The following is a 21291-nucleotide window of genomic DNA, read 5'->3' as shown; positions in this document are numbered from 1 at the left end:
ATTATTTCTTCTGTAGCATTATGATTCACCCCAGAGCAGTGATTGTCTATATAACAAATAATCTCCATAATGTACCATTCCAGTGACAGGGATTGGGCACAGCGGTGCCTTTTGATGCACCCTGGCCCACGAGCATGGTGGGTGCCCTATGAGATGATTCTCACTGCTTGGCACAGCCATTTGTACAACACAGAAGAAAATCCTACAGGGGAATAAGGAAGGGATCTGGACCTATTCTACACACATTTGCATGTTGCAGCCATCTTTTGTCAAGCAAATTATCTCATGTACTCTCTGATGCACTGCATGTTTTCATTGTACAGTTCTGACCCAGACCCTTTACTGCCCCTGTGGCTATAGACTGTAAAAGGACTGGGGGAACTGATTTTGAAAAGATTCATTTGAATTATAGGGGGGGGGAGGGGAGGGAACACCCCCCCCCCCCCCCCCGGCAACCCTTGCAGGAAACAATAGACCCTATTGTTTCAGCTCTTTGCATTCTTATGCTGAGAAATTAAAGAGGAATCTACAAAATCCTGAGCACAGAGCAAGTCCTTCTACAGGTGTATGACATAGGATCCCCTTCCTAGGGCACGTCTCTATTCTTCGCTAAACCTTCTCTGGGTCTGCTTTCTCTTAGTATTTTAATTGTATTATGGCTTTCATGAATTTTAAATGCATCCCATTTGATTTTCAAACACATTTATTTACATGCATTTGAAAACAAATGTGTGGGAAGTTAATTGCTGACTGCATTGTCTTCTTAAAGGAGCAGCTTGTAAAAAATGATGCCTTTTTCATTAATAACTGTTTCTTTTTTCAGCGTAGAGCAGGGGAATCAAACTCCAGTCCTCAAGGGTCACCAATGGACCTGGTTTTCGAGATATCCAAAATATGCAAATTAACCATAAACTAGAGCCACTGGATGCAAGTAAATGTCATGAATATTCATGCCGGCTATCCTGACCACCGGAGCTCTTGGTGGACCTCAAGGGCTGGAGTTTGACACCCCTGGTGTAGAAGAATTCCTGAGGGGTAAAATGCAAAGAGCTTTAGTGTCAAAAATTCTTTCATCTATGACCCAACTCAACATTAAACAGAGAAGACCTATGACTTTAAGCACTAAACATAATTGATTAAAGGACATTCATTTTTTAGGGCAATACCATTGCAAAACTTCAAATGGCAAAGAAATCATTGCTTAGCCCCATAATATATAATCATCAGTCCTAAATTATATAATATATAATTTGCGATGGTATTGCCCTAAAAAATGAAGGTCCTTTAATCAATTATGTTTGGTGCATTTTTGTAAAACGTTTTTTGTAGAATGTCCTTTGCAAGGCTTTTTTTGCTAGATTTTTCACAAAATATTTATAAAACGTTTTGTGTGGAATTAAGCATTGTTGTGAGTTTCATTGGTTTTCCACACTGGACATTTTTTGATTTATATCAAATATGCAGCACCAATTTATTAGTCTAACCAACCCTAATATGTTTGCCAAAATATTTGAGCATTGCAAAGAAATATGTTCTTTGGCAAACAGAAGCCTAACACTGGCAATTGTTCAAGATGTACCTGTCAAGAGATTGGTTCATATTGAATTTGGCCAACTTCAACCCTTGAATAGCCGACTGGGGTGAGTGGGGCTTTTTTTTGGGGGGGGGGAGGGGGCAGAGGGGAGGTTTCTGAAAGACATACTCGAGAGCCGTGCTGACTGGTTTCGCGTTTGTGATGGTGGCCTTTGTTTTCCTCTGACATGCTGTTTTCTTTCAGATGAAGGATCTCTTGAACTTGGCTGGCATTGGAAACACGACAAGGGCAGGGTGCAAAACACGCTAGTAGGAGACTTTGACCCTTAACATTTTCTCTAAAGAGTAGGCGTTTAGGTATATAAGATAACTAGAATTAAAACAAGCTGGGGTGGGCGCATTTATTAAAAGCATGGTTTTATTTATAATTGAGAAGTCAGTAATTGGGTGGATTTGGGTAATTAATGATAAGTACTTTTAAAGATTTTTTTTACGCATCTATTTTTTTTATATTTGCTATATGTGTATATCCAGTTCAGGTAATTTTTTCTGTATGTAATTGTGGGAAGCTACTGTTAGTTACTACTACTCAAGGTACTTTAGAGTTGGGGGTTTTAAACTCCTGTTGGTTGTGGTATGAGATGGACTGAATGCCCAGTGTACATCCTGCACAGATCATACAACACACCAGAAACCACTGCGAAGGGATCGTCAGCCACCATTTTGCACCAGTTGTCTTCCAGACTAGCAAATGTGTTCACCCAGTTTCCCCTCATGCATATCAGGCCATGACTATAGGATGACAGCAATTTTAAAGAAATCACACACTTGAGTTACTGCTCGAGGCAGCACAGTAAAATCTCTCAGATTGTGGGACCCTAACCAAGTGCCATTTAAGAAAAGGGAAATGACATTATAGCAAAATAAACGTGAAATATTAACAGCAAAATTAGATTCCTTTGCCCTTCAGTTTCCAATAATAATAGCCACAATACTAGTAATAACCACTGCGTGAAATAAGAGGCCAATTCCATTCCTCTCCTACTCTGTGAAAGAAAATTATTTCTTCCTCTAGAAGCCACAATGGCGCAAGCTCCCTAGGGTACAACTCTTCAGACCTAGTATTTAGCGCACACAGAACACAACGAGTTTCAGCTCTGCATGAAAGTGCCCCAAGGAGGAGGCATGCAGAAAATTCAGCAGCCAGAGAGCCAAGTCTAGTTTAGGCCACGCGCGTCTATCAGAGCACACAGTAAGCAGATGGCAGCTCTTCTAATGGCTGGCAAACTGTGTAAACTGAGAAGGACATGACTCATAGGATGAGAGACAGCCTACTATTCAGCAACACACAGTTCTTAAATACGGACATGAGAGAAATCTTAGGAAACCGGTTCGGCTCTGTTCTCTTCAGGGCAAGGTGCTTCCAGGCAGGCCACGGACAACGACAGCACTTATCCATGGAATCATCAGATCAGGAGGCCCGTGAAGCCATCTTACAGGCTTTCCCTTCAGTTTGCCCCATGCGTTGCTTATTTATTTCATTTTCCAAACTGCCTTTCCGATAACACTCAAGGGCGGTGCACAGAAAAATCAACAACACAAACACACAAAAAAAACCAAAACAAAAAAAGAGAATAAAATTACATAGCGACAAAAAATGATAAGCTCATAACAACCGACAGACACATGCAATTGGGCCTAAAAGCCTCTGTACTATGAAAAGACTAAAAAAAATAGTCATATATACCCGTAAAAACTCATCAAGAACTAAAGACCTCGAGGAGATCTGATAAATAGGTTACATGCAATCTACATCAAACATCAAATGCGGATTCAGTGTTCCCAGTTCTCTCCTAATGCTATCACAGTGCCCGTAGGCTCTTGCCTTCTTCTTAAAAATCAGTACTTAAGAGGGGATTAGTGAGCTCTGCCCCTCCAGGAAGATATTAAAGACTAGCTAGGCCATTAAGTGGCAGCAATCCTAAAGCCTTGAAGTCTGTCCTAAGCTCACAGCCTGGCAGTTACCACTCCGTGAGACATTTTTATTCCCATTCCCAGGCCCGTCTGGCCCTTGTCCTGCGGACCATAGACTAGAATCCCTTGATGAAGCTGATTGCGGTCTCAAGACAGGAGGTGGTAGCAGGAGCTGTAAAGTCCTTCGTTTACAATTGGTTGGCAATGGCAGTCAAATCACCTCTGAGATTTGATTAAAAAAAAAAAAATGAAATAGCCGAAATAGCCTAGGATCAGGTGAGGACAGACTTGAATGGACACCAAATACCTGGACTGTTGCCACCTATAAGAGGCACAATATTGTCACGTAAAAAAGGCTGGAAGGCCAGACCTCGCTGATCTCCCTTTAAGTAGTAATAATCTTCCCTTGGAAGAAGCAGCACAGGGTTCTCTTGCCTTTTCTTCTCTCGCTTACTTTCTTCTCTCCGGTTCCAGGTGTGTTTCAGTACACCAAGAAGCTATTTCTGAGCGAGCAGCTTGGACGCGCCCAGATCCTGGAGTCTGCCCGGAAGCATGCAGCCAATGCCTTGTCCCTGGCCAACCTGCTCCTAGGCCTCCTCTCCATCCTCTGCAGCCTGAACGGGTAAGTAGGACGGGACAGGAGCGCAGGGCGCCAGGATGCGACTGCCCCCTCTCGCCGTCGTGCTGAGCGAGTGCAGCTGCTACAAAGGCAAAGGGCTTTCCTTTAAATTGCCAGAGCTATCATTAAACATTTCAGTAGAGGAGGTTTGATGCTAGGAGGGGTGAGAGGCGACGCGCCCCTGCTCCAGGGAAATTGGCAGCAGTTCCCTCTGCTCCTCCTCCTCCACCTTTCCCTTAACCAGCACTGGGCAATGCCTTTTATGCTATAAGAGATCATGCTAAAACTGTTAATTGCAACATTTAAGATAAAGCCCACAGGAGTGGTACATAAAAAGACAAGAAGACAATAAATACATATATATATATATATTCAAAAAATTAAAAATGTGTTTAAAATATTACAAATTTGATATCAACAAATACATTAAATATCAAAAATCAAATGTAAAATTAACACTGTGATGGAGCCAATACACCTGACATGGCCATGTTTTGACAAGATGTCTGCATCAGGGGTGATTACATAAATGATTGTCCTTGGTCCCTCCTAGCTAAGAGGAGAAAAGTCTGACCACTGGGCCATAGAGAGATTAAAAATCACAGACCTAAAGGCATCTGTATGAAAATCATTAAGGCCCCCCTTGGCGGCACCACTGAATGAATGTTCTTCCTTGCTTATCTGCAACCAGAAACAGAGTTCTCAGTAGACAGTCAGCCTGCACACTGTCACCCCTTGGGATTCAGTGAGTTGAAGGGGTTAATGGCTCTTAAGCTTTCCACGGTGTGTGAAGGCAGCAGTAACTTTGAGCTCCTTCACCCCCTAACCTGGGATATGTAGCGTCCTGCGAAACAGCAAGGTTCTCCTCACTTCTTCCGTCTAGCCAGCCAGTCCCCTTGATGTTGCCATGGAGATGCCATCTTAAAAAAAAAATAAAATGTTTCTTTCCCCTCAGGCTCCACTCTCAAGCTTGCTGGTTGTTGCTGACCAGTTACCTGCTTGACCTGGCTGATGGAGCCGTTGCCAGGTTACTGAATGCGTGCTCCCTGCTGGGTAAGTTACCAAGACTTTTTTTTTTATTTCAGAGGGATGGGAGAGGATGTCCGGCAGGCATCCAGCTCAGCGGGAACTGTTTCTGGGATCTGGCACCATGAGCCTTCACTACCCAGGGGATTTTGCCCCTATGTTATATCCCCTTCCCAACTGACTTAGCAGTCAGCGCAGTCACAGTCTCCAGGGGCCACACACCAGGGCTCCTTCTGGAATACTGTAAGATGGGCCCTTCTTCCAGCCACGAGCTGCGGCACAATGATCGGAAATCTCCCCCCTTCCTCCCAGGGGTCACAAGTACTGCCCTCTGTGCTACCCCAGCATCAGCGGACCTAGGAGTCGAACTGAGGTTTCTCTGTATGGCAGTGCCCACTGCCCAGCACTAACACCAGGCCGGCCCACAGAGTAGAGTTCCTGATTGCCTTTTTCATCGGATAATTACCTTCAGGGGCCAGAGTTTCAGAGTTTGCTGGCTCGACACATCAGCATGTTTCGAAAGATTTAAGCTGCTGCCACAGACTAGCTGGCTCCCGCTGAACCCTCTGTAGAGTAATGAGCTCATTTTCTGCCCTGTGCTTTGCCCTAAAATAATTTCCCCTAAATTATTACTAGAGTTTGAATAAAGATTTATATTTTGCTAGAGTGAAAAAAAAATGGTCCAAAAGATAATGCAAGGCGTCTTCAAAGCCTTGTGGTTCTAGCAGCTTATCGGTCCTTTGAAGTCAAGAGTCTTAGAAGGTTGTGGCAACCTTTTAAAGAGCCAACAAAAGAGATGGAAGAAACAAACCATAGGACCAAGGGGAATTCTTCCATGCGATGATAAAAAAATGCAAGACTTACTAATACTACATATATTCATATATTCAAATTCCTAACCCACAATACGTTCCTGCTTCAGTGCAAGAAATATCCCAACAGATGATCAGCATCATAACACTCTATCCAATGCTAACCCCAACACACTAGTGGGACAATACGTCACCTAACCATGACCCTCAGGCTCTGACTTAGCCGACCTAGAAAAATATGCAGGAAAGGAGGGCACGGGACCTGACTGGAGAACAGCAGAAGTAATAAGACTCCACATTGGGGGGATCAAAGAAGAAATAGAAAACCAGAGATATGCTTGTTTGACGTCAGTGGTAGGCAAAATTACGAAACTCTACAATACATTGAAATTAGTGGATTGCAGGATCATAGGCAACATGGTTATACAAAGGGGAAGATCCTGCTTAACAAACTTGATTGATTTCTGTTTGGATTTCAGTAAAGTCTTCGATACTGTTCTACATAGAAGACTGTGTACAAGCTAGCCAGCCTGAGAGATGAAGCAAAAAGTTGTAGACTGGGTGAAAAATTGGTTGAGCAACAGAACTCGGAAAGTGGTAGTCAATGGGATCAACACTGAGGAAGTGAAGATGACCAGTGGAGTGCCACAAGGGTCACTGCTAGGCCCAATTCTCTTCAGTGTCTTAATTAGTGACATTGTGAAAGTGTTAGAAGGGGAAGTGGCCCTGTTTGCAGGGGCTATGAAAATCTGCAACAAAATAGACATGGGGCAGATTTTAAAAGCCCTGTGCGCGTAAATCCAGCCAGATTTACACGTGCAGGAGACTTGCGCGCCGGCGCGCACAAAGCCCCGGGACGCGCATAAGGTGGAGAGGGTGGGAAAAAAGTTCCCTCCGAGGCCACTACAATTTCGGAGCGGCCTCGGAAGGAACGGAAACAGGCTGCTCGGCTCGGCACGCGCAGGTTGCACAATTGTGCACCCCCCTGCGCGGGCCGACCCTGGATTTTATAACATGCGACGTTAATATGTTATCTCTCCATTTTTTTTCCTGTTCCTCTATTTAGTTTTCTCTAGTTGTTGCACTATGTTGTCCCCTCCCCTTTTCCCTGTTCTTTGTACTTTCCATCTACTGTTTGATGTAAACCGATATGATGTACCCACTAATATTGGTATAAAAAGCCTTTAAATAAATAAAATAAATAAATAAGTAATATTACCTCTCTGCAGGTCTCTGGTGAGACCCCCCACCTTGAGAACTGAGTTCAGTGCTGGAGGCCAGATTTACAAAAGGGGAGGAAATAAGACTGAGGCCATCAGAATGGTGCATGGCCTTGAGTTATAAGTCATGCATAGAGAAATCGAAGGAGCTACCTTCTAGAAGTAAGAGACAGAGAAGACATTACACAAATATTCCTGCCCAAGTATAAATGCTTCCTTCTTACCACTCTACAGACACATCTGAAAAGACCTGTGGTGGTCTCAGAAGCTCACGTACTTGAACATTATTTGTGTTGGTCCATTGAAAGATATCACAATCCATTAAGATTCCAAAGTCATGTCTGTAGAGTCAAAATAGACTAGAATTTTGAATGTAAGGAATGTTGTCTCTCTTTCTCCTCTCTGTACTTGTCTCTGCTCATTGGTGGAGGCGATTCCTCCATACAATGTGCTTTCTCAGCTTTTTGAATACTTAAAGGTACCGACTCTTTCAACTGCTATCCCATCCCCTGGCCCACAGTCTCCCACCTTCCATGGACAATGGATCATTTTTGCCCTGCTTCCAATATTTTAAGGTGCATTCCGGCAACTCTTTCTGGAATTCAAGGCTCCAATGTGTAATCATGTGCGGGACAGCTGCAAGATAAGGACCAGTGTCTTTTTTATTTTAAATAATCCTTTTCGTATAAATATATGAATTATAATCAAAGTCTTTTGATACAAAACTATTTATGTTCCTTAGAATGCCAATATTTTTTTTTCTTTTATAATGAACAACAGCCATCATCAACCCCTAACATAAGAATACTTGAAAACATCCATTCATGCTGTAGTCATTATCATGCTGAGCAAGCCAATGCTCCTTTCTTGCAGCATCAGGAAAAATACGGTGAACACTTTGTCCAGCTTCTCCGGGCAACCGATTTATACGTGTATCATTATGTACTGCAATGAAAGCTCTTCTGTTTTCTGCATGTTTGACTCTCATAGGTCATTTCTTCCCATTTCCCCCAAAATGATCATAATGCCAACCCAAAGATCCTTTCTTCTGTCCATTTAATCAAAATAGCTTACCCTGCCACTACTGTGCAAAGTCTAACCGATCTTCTGCAATTTGTTATTTTTTTTATTCTGGGGGTTTTTTTTGCCTGATCAATAGAAGCGTTCCATCAAACTGGATATCTGGAATAACTTTTATAACATTCCAAATTTTGTTTCCCCAGAAGACACTAGTTTGCAACACTGCAGACAATTGTGTTTTATAGAACTGGGATCTCTACCGTATGCCCAACAATTCAGAGATTTTAGCTATTCGATGCATATGCCTGCACCTGAATCATTTTGAATTGCATCTCTTGAAGTCTTGCCGTGGGAGAAACAATATTTGCTTGCATGGCCCATGTCTGAAGCCTGGTTTCAGTTGCTTGTGCATCTCTGTAACTCCTGGGGTGGGAACGTCACAAGCCTTGGCTAGAAGTGTTGAGCTGCGTGTATGTGTGTGTGTGTGTGTGTGTGTGTGTGTGTGTGTGTGAAAGTGTATGTGAAACTAGGAACTCTGCAAATGGACAGCCTCTTAATTATGAATCATAGAGCAAGTAAAAAACCTAAGCATTCACAATCCAGTTCGGTACATTTTGTCCCAGGCCAGCATATTACTCAATCACGCAGCAAAGTTAGCTGTTTGGTTCCTATCCATTTTTTTTTTAAACAAGGGCTATGTTTAACCCTCCCGTTATTGTAATACATATCCAGCCTGCAATGCCAATTCCGTGTGGGAGTTGGTGGGTGTAGGAGGCAGAAACATTCCTTTTGCTTACAGAGCTGACATAGCTAACTCTCTGTGCCAGCCAGGTTGAAAGAACAGTCCGAGTTCATTTGGCTGCATACATTCTGCATGAAGCTACATCCATTTAAAAATTTTAAAAGACAACTGATAGTGAACAACTGAATATGCCTAATCCCAGGACTAGGGGACTCGGTGTGCTGTTATTTTGGGATGGGGGGAGGGGGCTGGAAGGACCGAGGGTGATAGTGCTATTCCTGAGCTTGTGATTTTGGGTTTCAGATAAGGTGACCGTATGGCTCTATGGCAAAAGAGACTTGCTATCCAATCCTGGTTTTAACCCACTGGAGGCATGGAGATATGCTACTGCTTTTCTTAGGGAAATCATAATCTATCTATGCCATGGGGCAAAGCCAGGCCTGGATGAGCGAGTCTGGGTTGGCCTGTGGTGTGGGAAGCCCTTTGATGAAGCAGACCCGAAGAGACCTTGCCACAGGCACAACATGAGACAGCCTTGACTAAATCAGGCTCTTGGTTTGAGTATTGATCGGGTTAACGGATGTGAACTTAGTGTTCTGCAAGACCTGCCTTTCAGACAGCTGCCTCTTTCAGCCGCATCAGAGGCCCTGAACTAGAAGTCAGAATACCTTGGCAGGGGGAGGGGGTGAAAAGGTGACTCTTTACTCTTGTTTTGAATTTATTTATGTAGCCTAATATCCCACCTTTCCTGACACATCAAAGCAGCTTACAGTGAAACACACAAGAAAAAGCATACAATTAAACATGCCCTCCCATAAAACAAACCCAATAAGAACATACAACAATCAATACAAGAACCACCTGTACCATCCCCAAGGATATAGATTAATAGAACATGGAGCTAAAGCAAGTCCATGCTTAAAACATCCCCAGAAAGCACAATATAATCAGTACATAAAAGACACCCACCCAGTACAAGGTCACAATCCAGTGGTCCCTGCCAGTCATAGTATAGTGGCCCATAGCAAAAGCCATGCCATATTAAATCATCATTGCCCTCCCAGTTCACCTGCATGTCATCAGTTCCTCTCTTTTTATGCAGATCTGGAAGTAGGAGGTTCTTAGGAATCTTTTATAAGCAAAAATAAAAATTACAAATGGAGTCAGTTGAGAGCACTAGTTGCATTTGTGCTTTGCTTTCCCGTGCACTTTATATGGAAAGAGTTGTGATCCTAGAACACAAAACATTGTTGAGGCACAGCAAGGTTGACTTAGTCCGGTCCTCAAGAGCCAAAAATGGGCCCAGGTGAGGCAGTGCTTGAAATGGGTTTGCATGCACTGCCTTCATTTTATGCAAACCTATTTCAAGCATATTCGTTGCAGATATCCTAAAAACCAGGCCTGTTTGTGCCTCTCAAGGACTGGAGTGGGCCACCTCTGCAAGATATGGTTAGCTGCAGAGTGATATCTTCTTTCAGCAGTGTCATTTGTCATATGTACATGGCATAGCAATGCACAGGACAAAAAGAACCTTCCTCCGAATCCTCCCTACCCCCATTCCAAGGGAGTCAAAGCACATCATTTGTATTTAAAACAAACCAGCGAAACAGAGGTGCAAAGCCCACTGAACGTATATCATCTATAAGCCGAACGTGTGATGAAAAAAAAACCACAACTCAAAAAATTAAAATGGCTAGGATGTTAATTAAGTTAGGCCAGCAGAAAAGACACCAGGGCTAATCCCAGAACTCCAACCTGGAAACACAAAGAGGTCCTGCCACCTCACCCTAGGTCAACCCAAATAGGCTGACCCTGTCTTGGCTTTGCCCCTTTCCATGCATGGAATTCGAATTCTGATTTTCTTAGGGAGAACAATGGGAAAAGACAATCAAAGCTACAACTTCTGGCACACCATGAGGAAAACTGAAACCGCATCAGCTCGCTCAGTTGGCCCATGGTGAGGTGGCAACCCTATCTTCCAAAACCATTCTACATTATCAATCACGTTACAGTGAGCAAATATAAAAAAAAATGGGGAGCAAATGTCATAAAATGTAGAGACTTGAAAAGTTAAATATTTTATTTCCAGAAACTGACAAATCTTAGACTGCCAGTCTGATAGGCTGGGAAAGGAAGATACATTTCCATTTGGCAGCAAATTAAATTTTGACTACAAGCAGCAAGTAATGAGCCAGGCCCTTTTCTGAGGAGCAAGAACAAATCCTTTCCTGGACTACATCTTAGCATCAAGAGTGGAAGGTCCAGAGGTCATTTGGTTCTGATAACCTTATTGATTAAGCCCAATTACTTTTACCCAGAAAAATCTGAGTATGCCGCAGTCCCCTCAGATGAATTTAAAGGATCCCTTATCTCTTCAGCCCTGACAACGAGAGCTCGGGGCGTCCAGCCAAATTCAATATAAAAAAGGCCGGCATAGGGCAGGATTGATATAGAATCTGAAACCAAGCTTCGAAATGGGGGAACCTATGTACAAACGGCACAAATTTCTCCATAAATGAGCCCTCCGAGGCTTCAGTTAGCTTGATCCCCCCCAGTTTCCCACTTGATCTGGTATCTAAACCAAGTAAAGATCTCCATAGTGGACACTGTTTGATGCAGCTTAAAGATAATGACCTTTAATCACCCTTTTAATTTATACACAAGCTCAAATCCATCCAGTTACCTAAGAGATCCCTTCTGATGGTCTTCCAAAAAATAACTGAGCAGTATGTACGAGAAAACTGGAATAATTCCTCCCACTGTAGTTGATCACTCAACCCTTCTTAGAAAAGAAATTTACCATTTTTAATTACATTAGCAGTTCTATACAGAACCGTTGATGTGAGCCAGTGAAAACGACTAGGTGAGTCCAGTCCAAGGATGAATAAAGTATTAACAACATATTGGAGATAAAGGAGATATCATCCGGTCATCTATTCTTGCATCTGTGCACTAGTTGGAGAAGCATCTTGAGCATCTGGAACATAGCCTGATAATCAGGTCGGAGTCTCCCGCCTACAATCTGTTACATGAGGTGCCAGGATCTGAATTATTGGTGCCATTTGGTGCAGTGTTCTTTGATTCTTTGTGTTTTATAGGAGCCAAACTAGATGACTTTGCTGACTTCACTTCTTTCGGCCTGGCCACCGCCTTGTTGCTGCAGGCTCACGACTTCCTGGATGGATGCCTGGTTGTCGCCTACGTGTTGGCGGTCTTTGTACGGCTCTGCTTTTTCTGCAGCGGTAAGTTGGTGGCATTTCAGTCTCCTCCCCCCCCACCTAGCTATACCCTGTAAGGCATCTCACTAAGGCTGAGAGCCTTGGCTAGTGCCTTACAAAAGAAAACTCAGGACAACACTAATCTCAATAGGAACTCTTTCTTTAGCCTTCATTGCATCAAAGCTCAGTGAAGAAACAAAGCAAGGCCTTTGGTTCTGTGTTGAGCTTAGCCATATCTCTCCAGTTTCCATGATGCATTTGAATCCCTGATTTTGAACAGGGGATTTTCCCTCTGCAACCCCAGTACCTTCCCTTTTGAGCAGTGAGGGAGCATCATTACATAAAGGAAAAAAGACGCATCTTGGCTTGTGTATTGCTTAACTCTTAGCACAAAGACTTTACAATGGAGCGTGTGTACCTCCACACCAAAAACCTTGCTAGTTGAGATCAGGAGATGGCTGCTTAATTTAAGAAGAAATTTCATTATTATTTTAACAAGCAACACTCAAAACTGTTTATGCTTAATCCCCGAGCCTTCAAAATGCAGTAGAGTAAGACACCAATTATAAAGAATGCTAATCCAGCTTTAGGTGATGTGATCCATCACTAAGTTCACTTCCTTGGAGGCTTTTGGTTAGCTCAACTGCCTTTTTTTTAGACTTAATATGCAGACAAAAAGCCCAAAATTATCCAAGTTAAAATACCTACAGGCCCTGAATGTAATCTGCTTTGAAGTGCCAACAAGCGGAATATAAAAATAAGATAAATAAAAATAAACAAACAGGATGGATAATCGTTCTTTTTTGACTGGAACATTTTAAATCCAGCCCTGTATGTGAAAGGCATCATTCTTGGCTCCAGTGATGGTTTGTTACCTCACTATTGAGGATGCTGCCCTTCCAGTAAAGAACAAATCACGATCCTCAGTGCTTCGGTTTGTACATTACACTTTATCCTTCTTACCCTTGCCTTCACTCTCATCACTGGCTCTCAGGAATCCCTTTCATGTATCGTGGACTGCCCTGCCCCTACGCCTCCTGCATCCTAGCCTGCGCCTTCCTGTTGACGGGCGGCAGCCTCGTGGTTCTCCGCACCGTGGCCATCGTTATGATCCTCTTCATGGTGGACCAGGGCTTTTATCCTCATGACAAAGTGTTGGAATCCCAGCTCTGGAAAAAGATGGTCTTTCTAGGAGGTGAGTTTAAATAGCTTCCGACAATGTGGGGAGGGGGAGTGTGTGTGTGTGGGGGGGGGGGATTTATATGAAGGTCAGGCCCTGCTGACCTCAGTGAGCTGAAAGGGCCGCTGCGGCTGGCTGGAAGGACACAGTCGTAGGTTTCAACCTTGGGAGAGGGCTCCGTTTCCAAACCTCAGCTAGTGTGGGAACTTATTTCCTGAGAGGTAGGCTTTGAGCGGGAGGGAGGGATGAGAGAGAGGACATTTTTCAGAAGCGACGACTTGATGACCTGATCAGCTTAAGACATGCACGGTGACTGCAGCACCTAATCACAGGGTCGTCCGCATAACGATGGCCAGCGAGTGCTTGACAGAATCAGAGTACCGTAGTTTAATGAAAGATTGCTCATACCCAAATTAATGTGATAGGATAAGGCACTTCAGCGGGGCGCATGCTATATCAGGGTTTCAGCGATTTCCTCCTGCTGCTTCTGGACTTCTGCTTCAGTCAGTACAGCCTTATATCGGGGTTAGGTGAAATAAGTCTCCATTTGCAACTTCTCGAGGATAGGAGAGAGGGTTTCTCTCAGATGTAGCAACCCCCAAGCCCTGTCAAGCCCAGCCAAGATGGCCATGGTCCTCAGCCTGGGGCCTGGACCCCCTCCAGAGCACCGCACCTGAAGCTGGCCACCAAGTGTTGCCACTGCACAATGGCTGGGCCTCCCTATCCTGACCCCCACCCGAGGGCTGGGAAAACGCTGGATAGCACTTTTGCTGGTTGGCACTGTACCTGTCCTGCAAAACACAGTACATAGGATCTTTATCCAGTGAAACCATTTAGCAGTAACACAAGTTTCAAGGGTCACGCTCAGCCTTCCTTAAAAAAAAAAAAAAAAAAAAAGTATTTTTATTTGCAGTTCCAAAATAAATATCTATCCCATATCCATGAGAGTTTTTGGGTTTTTTTTGCAGGACTCTTGACAAGCCCCTAACCCTGCAGCTGTCTAGAATACTGCTGTCAGCTTAACGTGCCAGTGCCAGCTTTCAGCGGCATAGTTATTTATTATTTATTTATTTATTTAAAGTCTCTTTTATACCGATGACCGTTCACACATCGCATCGGTTTACAATTAAACAGTAACAGATGGGCGGAAACCCTTACATATAACATTGTAAAACAGCGTAACTTTTGGGCGGGGCCCTTACATGTAACTGATAAAAAGGAGGCTAAAACTTGGAAGGGTATAGAGCTGACTATACTGGGCAGAGTCCATGTAGTCAATAAATAGATGCAGCATAATCACTATATACATATAAGAACAAAACTATAAACAATAGATAATGACATAAATAGCCGATTCAAAAGTACCAAATCGAGGGGCATAATACAGATTCCACAGGGTCGAATTCCTTAGTCATATTGTAGGATTATTAGTTAAAAAGAGTTTTAGTAAAACAGGGGGGTTTAAGTAATGGCTGGTGAAATCTGGTAAGCTTGCTGGAAGAGCCATGTTTTCAGTTTTTTTTTGAAGGTAGGAGTGTATGTTTCCAGGCGTATATCAGAGGGCAGGGAGTTCCAAATAGATGGGCCGGCGAGAGAGAAAGCTCTGCTTATGGTGGAGGATAATTTAAAAGATTTGATAGGTTGGGCGCGTAGGGTTCCTTGGAGGGCTGTACGTGTTGGTCTAATCGAAGTACGGGGGAGGAGTGGGGGGTTAATCCAGTTAAGGTTAGAGTTCAGCAGACTTTTGTGGATGATAGAAAGGGCTTTATAGCGAATTCGGAAATGTATAGGGAGCCAGTGAAGTTCGATAAGTGTGGGGGTGATGTGATCTCTTTTTTTTGAATTAGTTAGAATCCTAGCGGCAGCATTTTGTAATAGTTGTAGGGGTTTAGTATGAGTAACGGGAATGCCTAGCAAAAGTGCATTACAATAGTCTACCTTAGATAAAATGATAGACTGGAGTACAGTGCGGAAATCAGAAAAGTGTAGCATAGGTCTAAGTTTTTTTATGGTTTGGAGCTTAAAATAGCATTCCTTGATGATGGATTTAATAAAGGGTTTGAAAGTAAGATGGTTATCAATAAGAACCCCAAGGTTGCGAACGTGTGATGGGAAAGATGTGGAAGAGTATGCAGGTGGGATGTCTGGGAGCTGGGGCCCATTTGATATGAGTTAGTGGCAAGATAGCTGAAACTTCACTCAGATCTAGCCAAATATCTCTGCAGGCAGGAATAGCCTCAGAGCCTGGCCTGCTAACTCCCCCTTTTCCCCACTCCCCTCCCCCCTCCCTCCCACCTCAACGTATCCTGCCTCCTGGACCCCTGCCCACAGCGGGATGCTGTTTTCACTCCTTCCTTAACCAGCTAGATTCCTTTCATAACTACCCTCACACCAAAACCCCACACTCAGCGGGCTTCAGTCCATCTCACGGGTGAAAAGAATTCAGCACCAGCCCTTGGCAGCTTTTACAAGTGCTACAGCTGTGAGTGAGCCAGGCCTGCCAAGGAACATGTGGGTGCTTTGCACTGCCGCTGCGAGTGCTGTGCCTGTTCTGTGAAGGGGCAGAGTGTGTGTAAGTGTGTGTGTGTGTGTGTGTGTGTGTGTGTGGGAAGCCAGCACTCATTAATTGTCCAACAATGTAAAAACTGAAATAGAAAATCAAGTCGTGAAGTCATCAGCTTTCAAACAGACTGGCCTGTTAAAAGTGATGGGAGCGTTTAGCTTGCTTTCTTTTCCACCCTGGAAGCGATTGTGGAACAGGTCTCGTGGTCACACTAGCCATGTCCCTTTTATTTATGTGAATGGGGTCTTCTGGTCGGATCAGTGAAATGAGCATCACTTACAGTAAACAGAAGCAGTGGGTTTTTTGTTTTGTTTTTATTGTTTTAAATCAGCAGCACTCTCCCCTGCCTTAAAGGAAAGGTTTTGTGTACCTTAGCTGTGAGCTCTGAGCAGAAGCCTCCCAACAGGTCCTACATAAAAGATGACATGAATGGAGTATCCCTGCTTCCCGATGCTGCAGGTGGTGGGAAGACCTTCCTTTATATCATAGGTCACTGTTGGAACGCTTCTGGAACAGCAGCCGCAGATAAGAGGCAACAGCAGAATGGCTGAAAGGTGAACCCTGGGGCGAGCAGACAACATAAAACTGTTTTTTTTGTCAGGAGTTGCACAGAGTTTGGGAAGTGATGCATTGTTCTTGAGGCATTTCACCCCAGCGGTTCCAGATCTTTTCTTTAGACATGACAGCTCCTGGGTTTTGGCTGCTGTGGTCCCTGCCCCTTCCTCCTTCCGCTGATCTCTGAGAGGTCCGGAGGTCCATCATGAACACTGGTGTCAGCCGCTGTAAGGGCACAGGATCTTGACCAGTGCATGTGGCAGGCTCCTAACCTGTGCTCATTGCTTTTGTATTTCAGGTATCCTGATGCTGTTATGTTCCTCATCTCTTCTGGCAAGCCTGTACTATCTCATTTGGTCCTCCTCCTACACCCTCTTCCCGTTTGTCCTGTGGAGCTGTAAGCTGTAAGAACTTGTGGAGCAAAGAGGGAAGCTTCCTGGGCTAATATGATCTGTCAAAATCACGGCCTTTGACCAAATACAGACTGACCTGGAGTTAACGTTATATTTTAACCACACCCTTCACTAAAACATCTGCAGCATTTTCATAGTATTGCGGTAAACCTGGCCACACAAGTTTACCAAATCAAGTGTGACTTGTAGAAAGTACCAGCTCGCGTGTGACTTGTGTTTGAAATTATATTGCATGTGGTTTATTCACTGGGCGATTGCCATGGGACTACTGGTATGATCCATAGGATCACTGTTCCCATGCTACAGGCAGAGTTACCGTGCATTGAGATTTGGGGGGGGGGGGGGGGGGGGGGGGGATTGCCACCATCTTTCCTGCTCAGATGTATTAGAGTCGGACTGTTTTTCGTAGCATTTATTATCCCTAACAAGGGAAAAGTAGACTCAAGCTCTTTGGCAAAGTTGAATAGACTTGGGTAGCCACGCCTCTCTGCATGGTGGCAGAAACAAGCCGGTTGGGGCCTGAGACTGTACAGTAAGATGTCTGGGAGCTTCAGATTGGTTGGGGATTGGATCCCTGTTCTTGTATGGAAACAGGGTTTGCCTCCCTTTTCACTTCTATAGTCATAGCCTTGAAAGGACGATATGTTTTTTTCCTCATGCCATTCTGTACGCAGGTCTCTGCAGCATTTACCATCGCTAGGAAGTCTTCCTTCAAGACCTGCTCCAGAACTGAGCTCATGGTGGTCAGCCACCATCGTGTGTTACGGGGAGAAAGAAGTTGGGGAGGAGGGGGGGACGGGACCTTAATCCTTACCACATCTGTCACTGATTTCCTCATAGTTACTCCACAGCATAATATCCAGGTCTCTAGTAACAAAGATGACCTTCCCCCACTATCAGGCGTCCATGGTCAGCCTGTTGATTGTATCCAAGAGGAACGTGTATAAAGTATTTTGAGTTTTCCCCACATTACCTTGAGCATAGATCACAGTAGCCAATGGAAATGAAACATCTATACAGCTTTGTCACTTGCACTTCCGATCTGCCTTGCACTTCTGTTAGAGACCCAGGTGCCACAGAGTGGCAGGGGTGTAGTGGTCACAGGCAACCATGATAGCTGACTGAGCCACAAGTTCCTATCAGTAAGAAGGCACATAAATACCCAGCTCTGGAGGGATTTCGGGCACTGCAGCCTGATCCCTTGGCCCACACGGAGTTCTGGAGTCTCCTGCATGAATCCTGATGTAGGGCAGCTTCTAAAACAGCACACACGGGTTCTGTTTTTTGTTTTTTTTTAGTTCCAACAACAGAGTGCTTAGGTAAGAAAGAAAATAATAAAAGTTATGTTTGTGCTACTAATCTGTATGAAGATTTAGTGTTTCTGTTTTTCATTGAACTGTAAAATGAGTGAGTTCAGAACTGAAAACCTTGTCAGCCCAAGAGTTGGTGGTTTTCTCTCTGCTCTACTACTGGGGACTATCATGGATAAAGATTTTGGAAAGACTAACACCGTGAACCTTAGGCAAGATGCTGCCATCCAGGGAGACTGATCTTAAAATTTTGGAATGTATAGGTAAGGCCAGAGAGCAGGGAGGGGAGTAGAGTTGCAATGGACCTAAAGCAAGTGGGAGCAGGCTCTTCTTTGATGCCCTGGGCAGGTGCCTATGGCTACATCTAGGCTTGCCAGCCAGCCATATATACAGTGACCTAACAAGATGTGAGCTTGAAAATGGAGCTGGTCCCTCTATGTAACAAAATGAGCCAGGTCGGAGTCTCTGGTTCAATTCTTGAGTTGGGCTGTTGCTTCTTCAGATTGGGGATGATGCAGAAGAGGTGTTCACAACCCCAAGGGGATAGTAGGGTGGAGGGAGACATAGAGAGAAGAAGGAAGTCCCAAACATTATTGAACAGTGGCACCTACTGGCCAGATTAGTCATGTGTCACGTTTCCCTCTGCCAGTGGGAAAAAATGGCTGCTTCCAGAGCACCTTTTTTCCTTTCCAAGAGTCGGGGCTGCTGCGCAGGCAGTGTTCACAGCCCCTTGGGGAGCAGTGGGGGGGTCATAGTCATTACCTAAGGGCAACAACTAGCGACAAGATTCTGGGCCCGTGACGTGATTGCAAGGTTCCGGAAGGATCCCTGTAGCATGGTCCCCGCACCAGGATTATCATAGAAACATCCAGTCTGCCCAGCAAGCTTATGCTGGTATCTGCTGAGCTGTTTAGGTTACCCCCATTCTTATCAGTTTTCCAGACCATAAAAGTCAGGGCTTTCGTTGGTTACTGTTTGAGTACAATGCCCCATTATGCCTTGCCGTTGAAGCAGAAAGCAATGGTGGAGTTGAATCAAAGTATTAGGCTTATTGGTTAAGGATAGTAAAATCCACATCAGCAAGTTACCCCCATACTTGTTTCCCCAGACTGTAAAAGTCGGGACCCACATTGGTTTATTTATTTAGGCATTTTATATACTGTCATTCCAAAAGAAGATCACAACAGTTTACAAAAGCAACATTTACATTATAGGTCCACACAACATCAAAACATACGCAATTCACATTATAATTCAACACAACAGAAAGACATTAGCTAGATTGTTAAATAGTAATTCATGATAAATTAGTTTCTTTTAGGTAATCTTCATGAGGTTGTCAGTGAGTTGTCTTAATATTCTTTAAGTCTCTTAGTAATTGTCGATCGTTCATCGAACATGTGAATGTAGTTTTCTACAAGGTGTAATTTTATGTTAGATCATACGCTTTTTTGAAGAGCCATGTTTTCAGTGCACGTTTGAAGTTCTTTATTTCTGTAATGAGATGTAACGATTTGGGTGGAGTTCCATAATTTGAGGCCCGCTATAGAAAACATTCAATCTCTTATTTGTGTTAGATGGGTGTTCCGCAGTTTAGATACTGTTAATAGTCCTTTGTTTTGCGATCTAAGTGTTCGTCGTGGTGTGTAAGTTTGGAGAGTCATGCCTAATAAGCAGGAGTTACTATTATTGATTACGTTGAAGATGAGTGTTAGTACTTCATATTCTTGCTTGTATTGGCAAGCAATATCAATGAAAGGGTGTTGTAGTCAAATTTTCTTTTCCCTAACAGTAGTCATGCAGCAGCATTTTGTAGGAGCTTTAATGATTTTAATTAATCCGAGGGTAGGCGTAATAATAGAGAGTTGCAGTAATCTAAATTTGAGAATATTAGTGTCTGTAAAACAGTTCGGAAGTCCTGGAATGTGAGTAGAGGCTTTAGCACATGTAACATTTGTAGTTTGGAGTACCTTGTTTTAATTAATTTGTTTATGTGTTTTTTCATCGTGATGTTCTCATTGATCTGTATTCCTAGATCCTGTACTTGCTCAGAGAGTGTGATGTGAAAGTTACCCAGGTCTAGGGATGGCGGTTTAATTAGAGATTGGTTTCTCCTTAGCCATACGATTTCAGATTTATTTTTGTTTAGTGTTAATTTTAGCTGAGATAGCTTTTGCTGTATTGCCTTCATGAATGTTGAGAGTTTCGCTGATGTATTTTCAATTGATTTGGTGAAAGGAATGTAGAATTGTATGTCATCAGCATATAAGAAAAAGTTGATTCCTACATCTGCTAGTAATTTACATAGAGGAGCATATAGATGTTGAAGAGAGTAGCCAAGAGAGCAGAGCCTTGTGGGTCATCTGTATCAATTGGGAATGTGTCAGATAGGTTGTTGCCCAGTTTGACTTGGAAAGTCCTATCAGCTAGGAAGGAGGAGAACCATTTGAGTACACTTCCATCTATTCCAATTCTTTTCATCTGATGGCATAGCAGAGTGTGGTCAACCATGTCGAATGCTGCTGTTAAGTCTAATAGTACCAAGATATAGGATTTATCATTATTAAACCCCTGTAGCACAGGGTCGAATAAAGATATGAGTAAAGGTTCTGTCGAGCAATCTTTTCTAAATCCATATTGGTTTGGGTGTAGAATGTCATTATCTTCTAAGTGATTTTCCAATTGCGATAACACTGCTTTTTCCAGAACTTTTATGATAAATGGCAAGTTGGACATTGGTCTATAATTGTCCCATTCATCAATTCTGCCAGTTTTATTTTTTAGGATTGGTTTGATCATGGCTTGTTTCACTATACATGGAGTGATTACGTTATGTACAATTTTCAGGGAACTTGTCGGAATTGGGTCTAGTAGGTGGATAGAAGAAGACCGAATGGATGGGCCATTCGGTCTTCTTCTGCCGTCATTTCTATGTTTCTATGATAGCAGGTTTAATTTTGGAGATGATTTGATTTATTTCTAGTTTGGTTGCTATGTCGAAAGTGTTCCATGTAGGACTTCCAGGTTTTTCTTCATGTTCATTTGTTAGCGAGTAAGTGAGGAATTGAGTTTTTAATCTATTTATTTTATCTAACAAGGAAGTGGC

General features: G+C 43.4%; 1 protein-coding gene across 1 annotated transcript in view; it reads left to right on the top strand.

The window, feature by feature from the left end:
* TMEM269 (transmembrane protein 269) overlaps positions 1 to 19225 on the top strand; it is a 43258-nt gene extending 24033 nt beyond the window's left edge. Inside the window, exons 5-9 of the mRNA XM_029578046.1 lie at positions 3982 to 4129; positions 5082 to 5179; positions 12045 to 12188; positions 13159 to 13359; positions 16761 to 19225. Of these exons, the coding sequence (XP_029433906.1) occupies positions 3982 to 4129; positions 5082 to 5179; positions 12045 to 12188; positions 13159 to 13359; positions 16761 to 16870 (701 nt within the window). The 3' untranslated portion in view covers positions 16871 to 19225. The remainder of the gene's footprint in view (positions 1 to 3981; positions 4130 to 5081; positions 5180 to 12044; positions 12189 to 13158; positions 13360 to 16760) is intronic.
* The last annotated feature ends 2066 nt before the right edge of the window (positions 19226 to 21291 follow it).

Source organism: Rhinatrema bivittatum, chromosome 15 (assembly GCF_901001135.1).
Source record: "Rhinatrema bivittatum chromosome 15, aRhiBiv1.1, whole genome shotgun sequence".
NCBI lineage: Eukaryota > Metazoa > Chordata > Amphibia > Gymnophiona > Rhinatrematidae > Rhinatrema > Rhinatrema bivittatum.
Note: the sequence above shows the minus strand (reverse complement) of the source record. Positions and strands in the feature narration are given on the sequence as shown.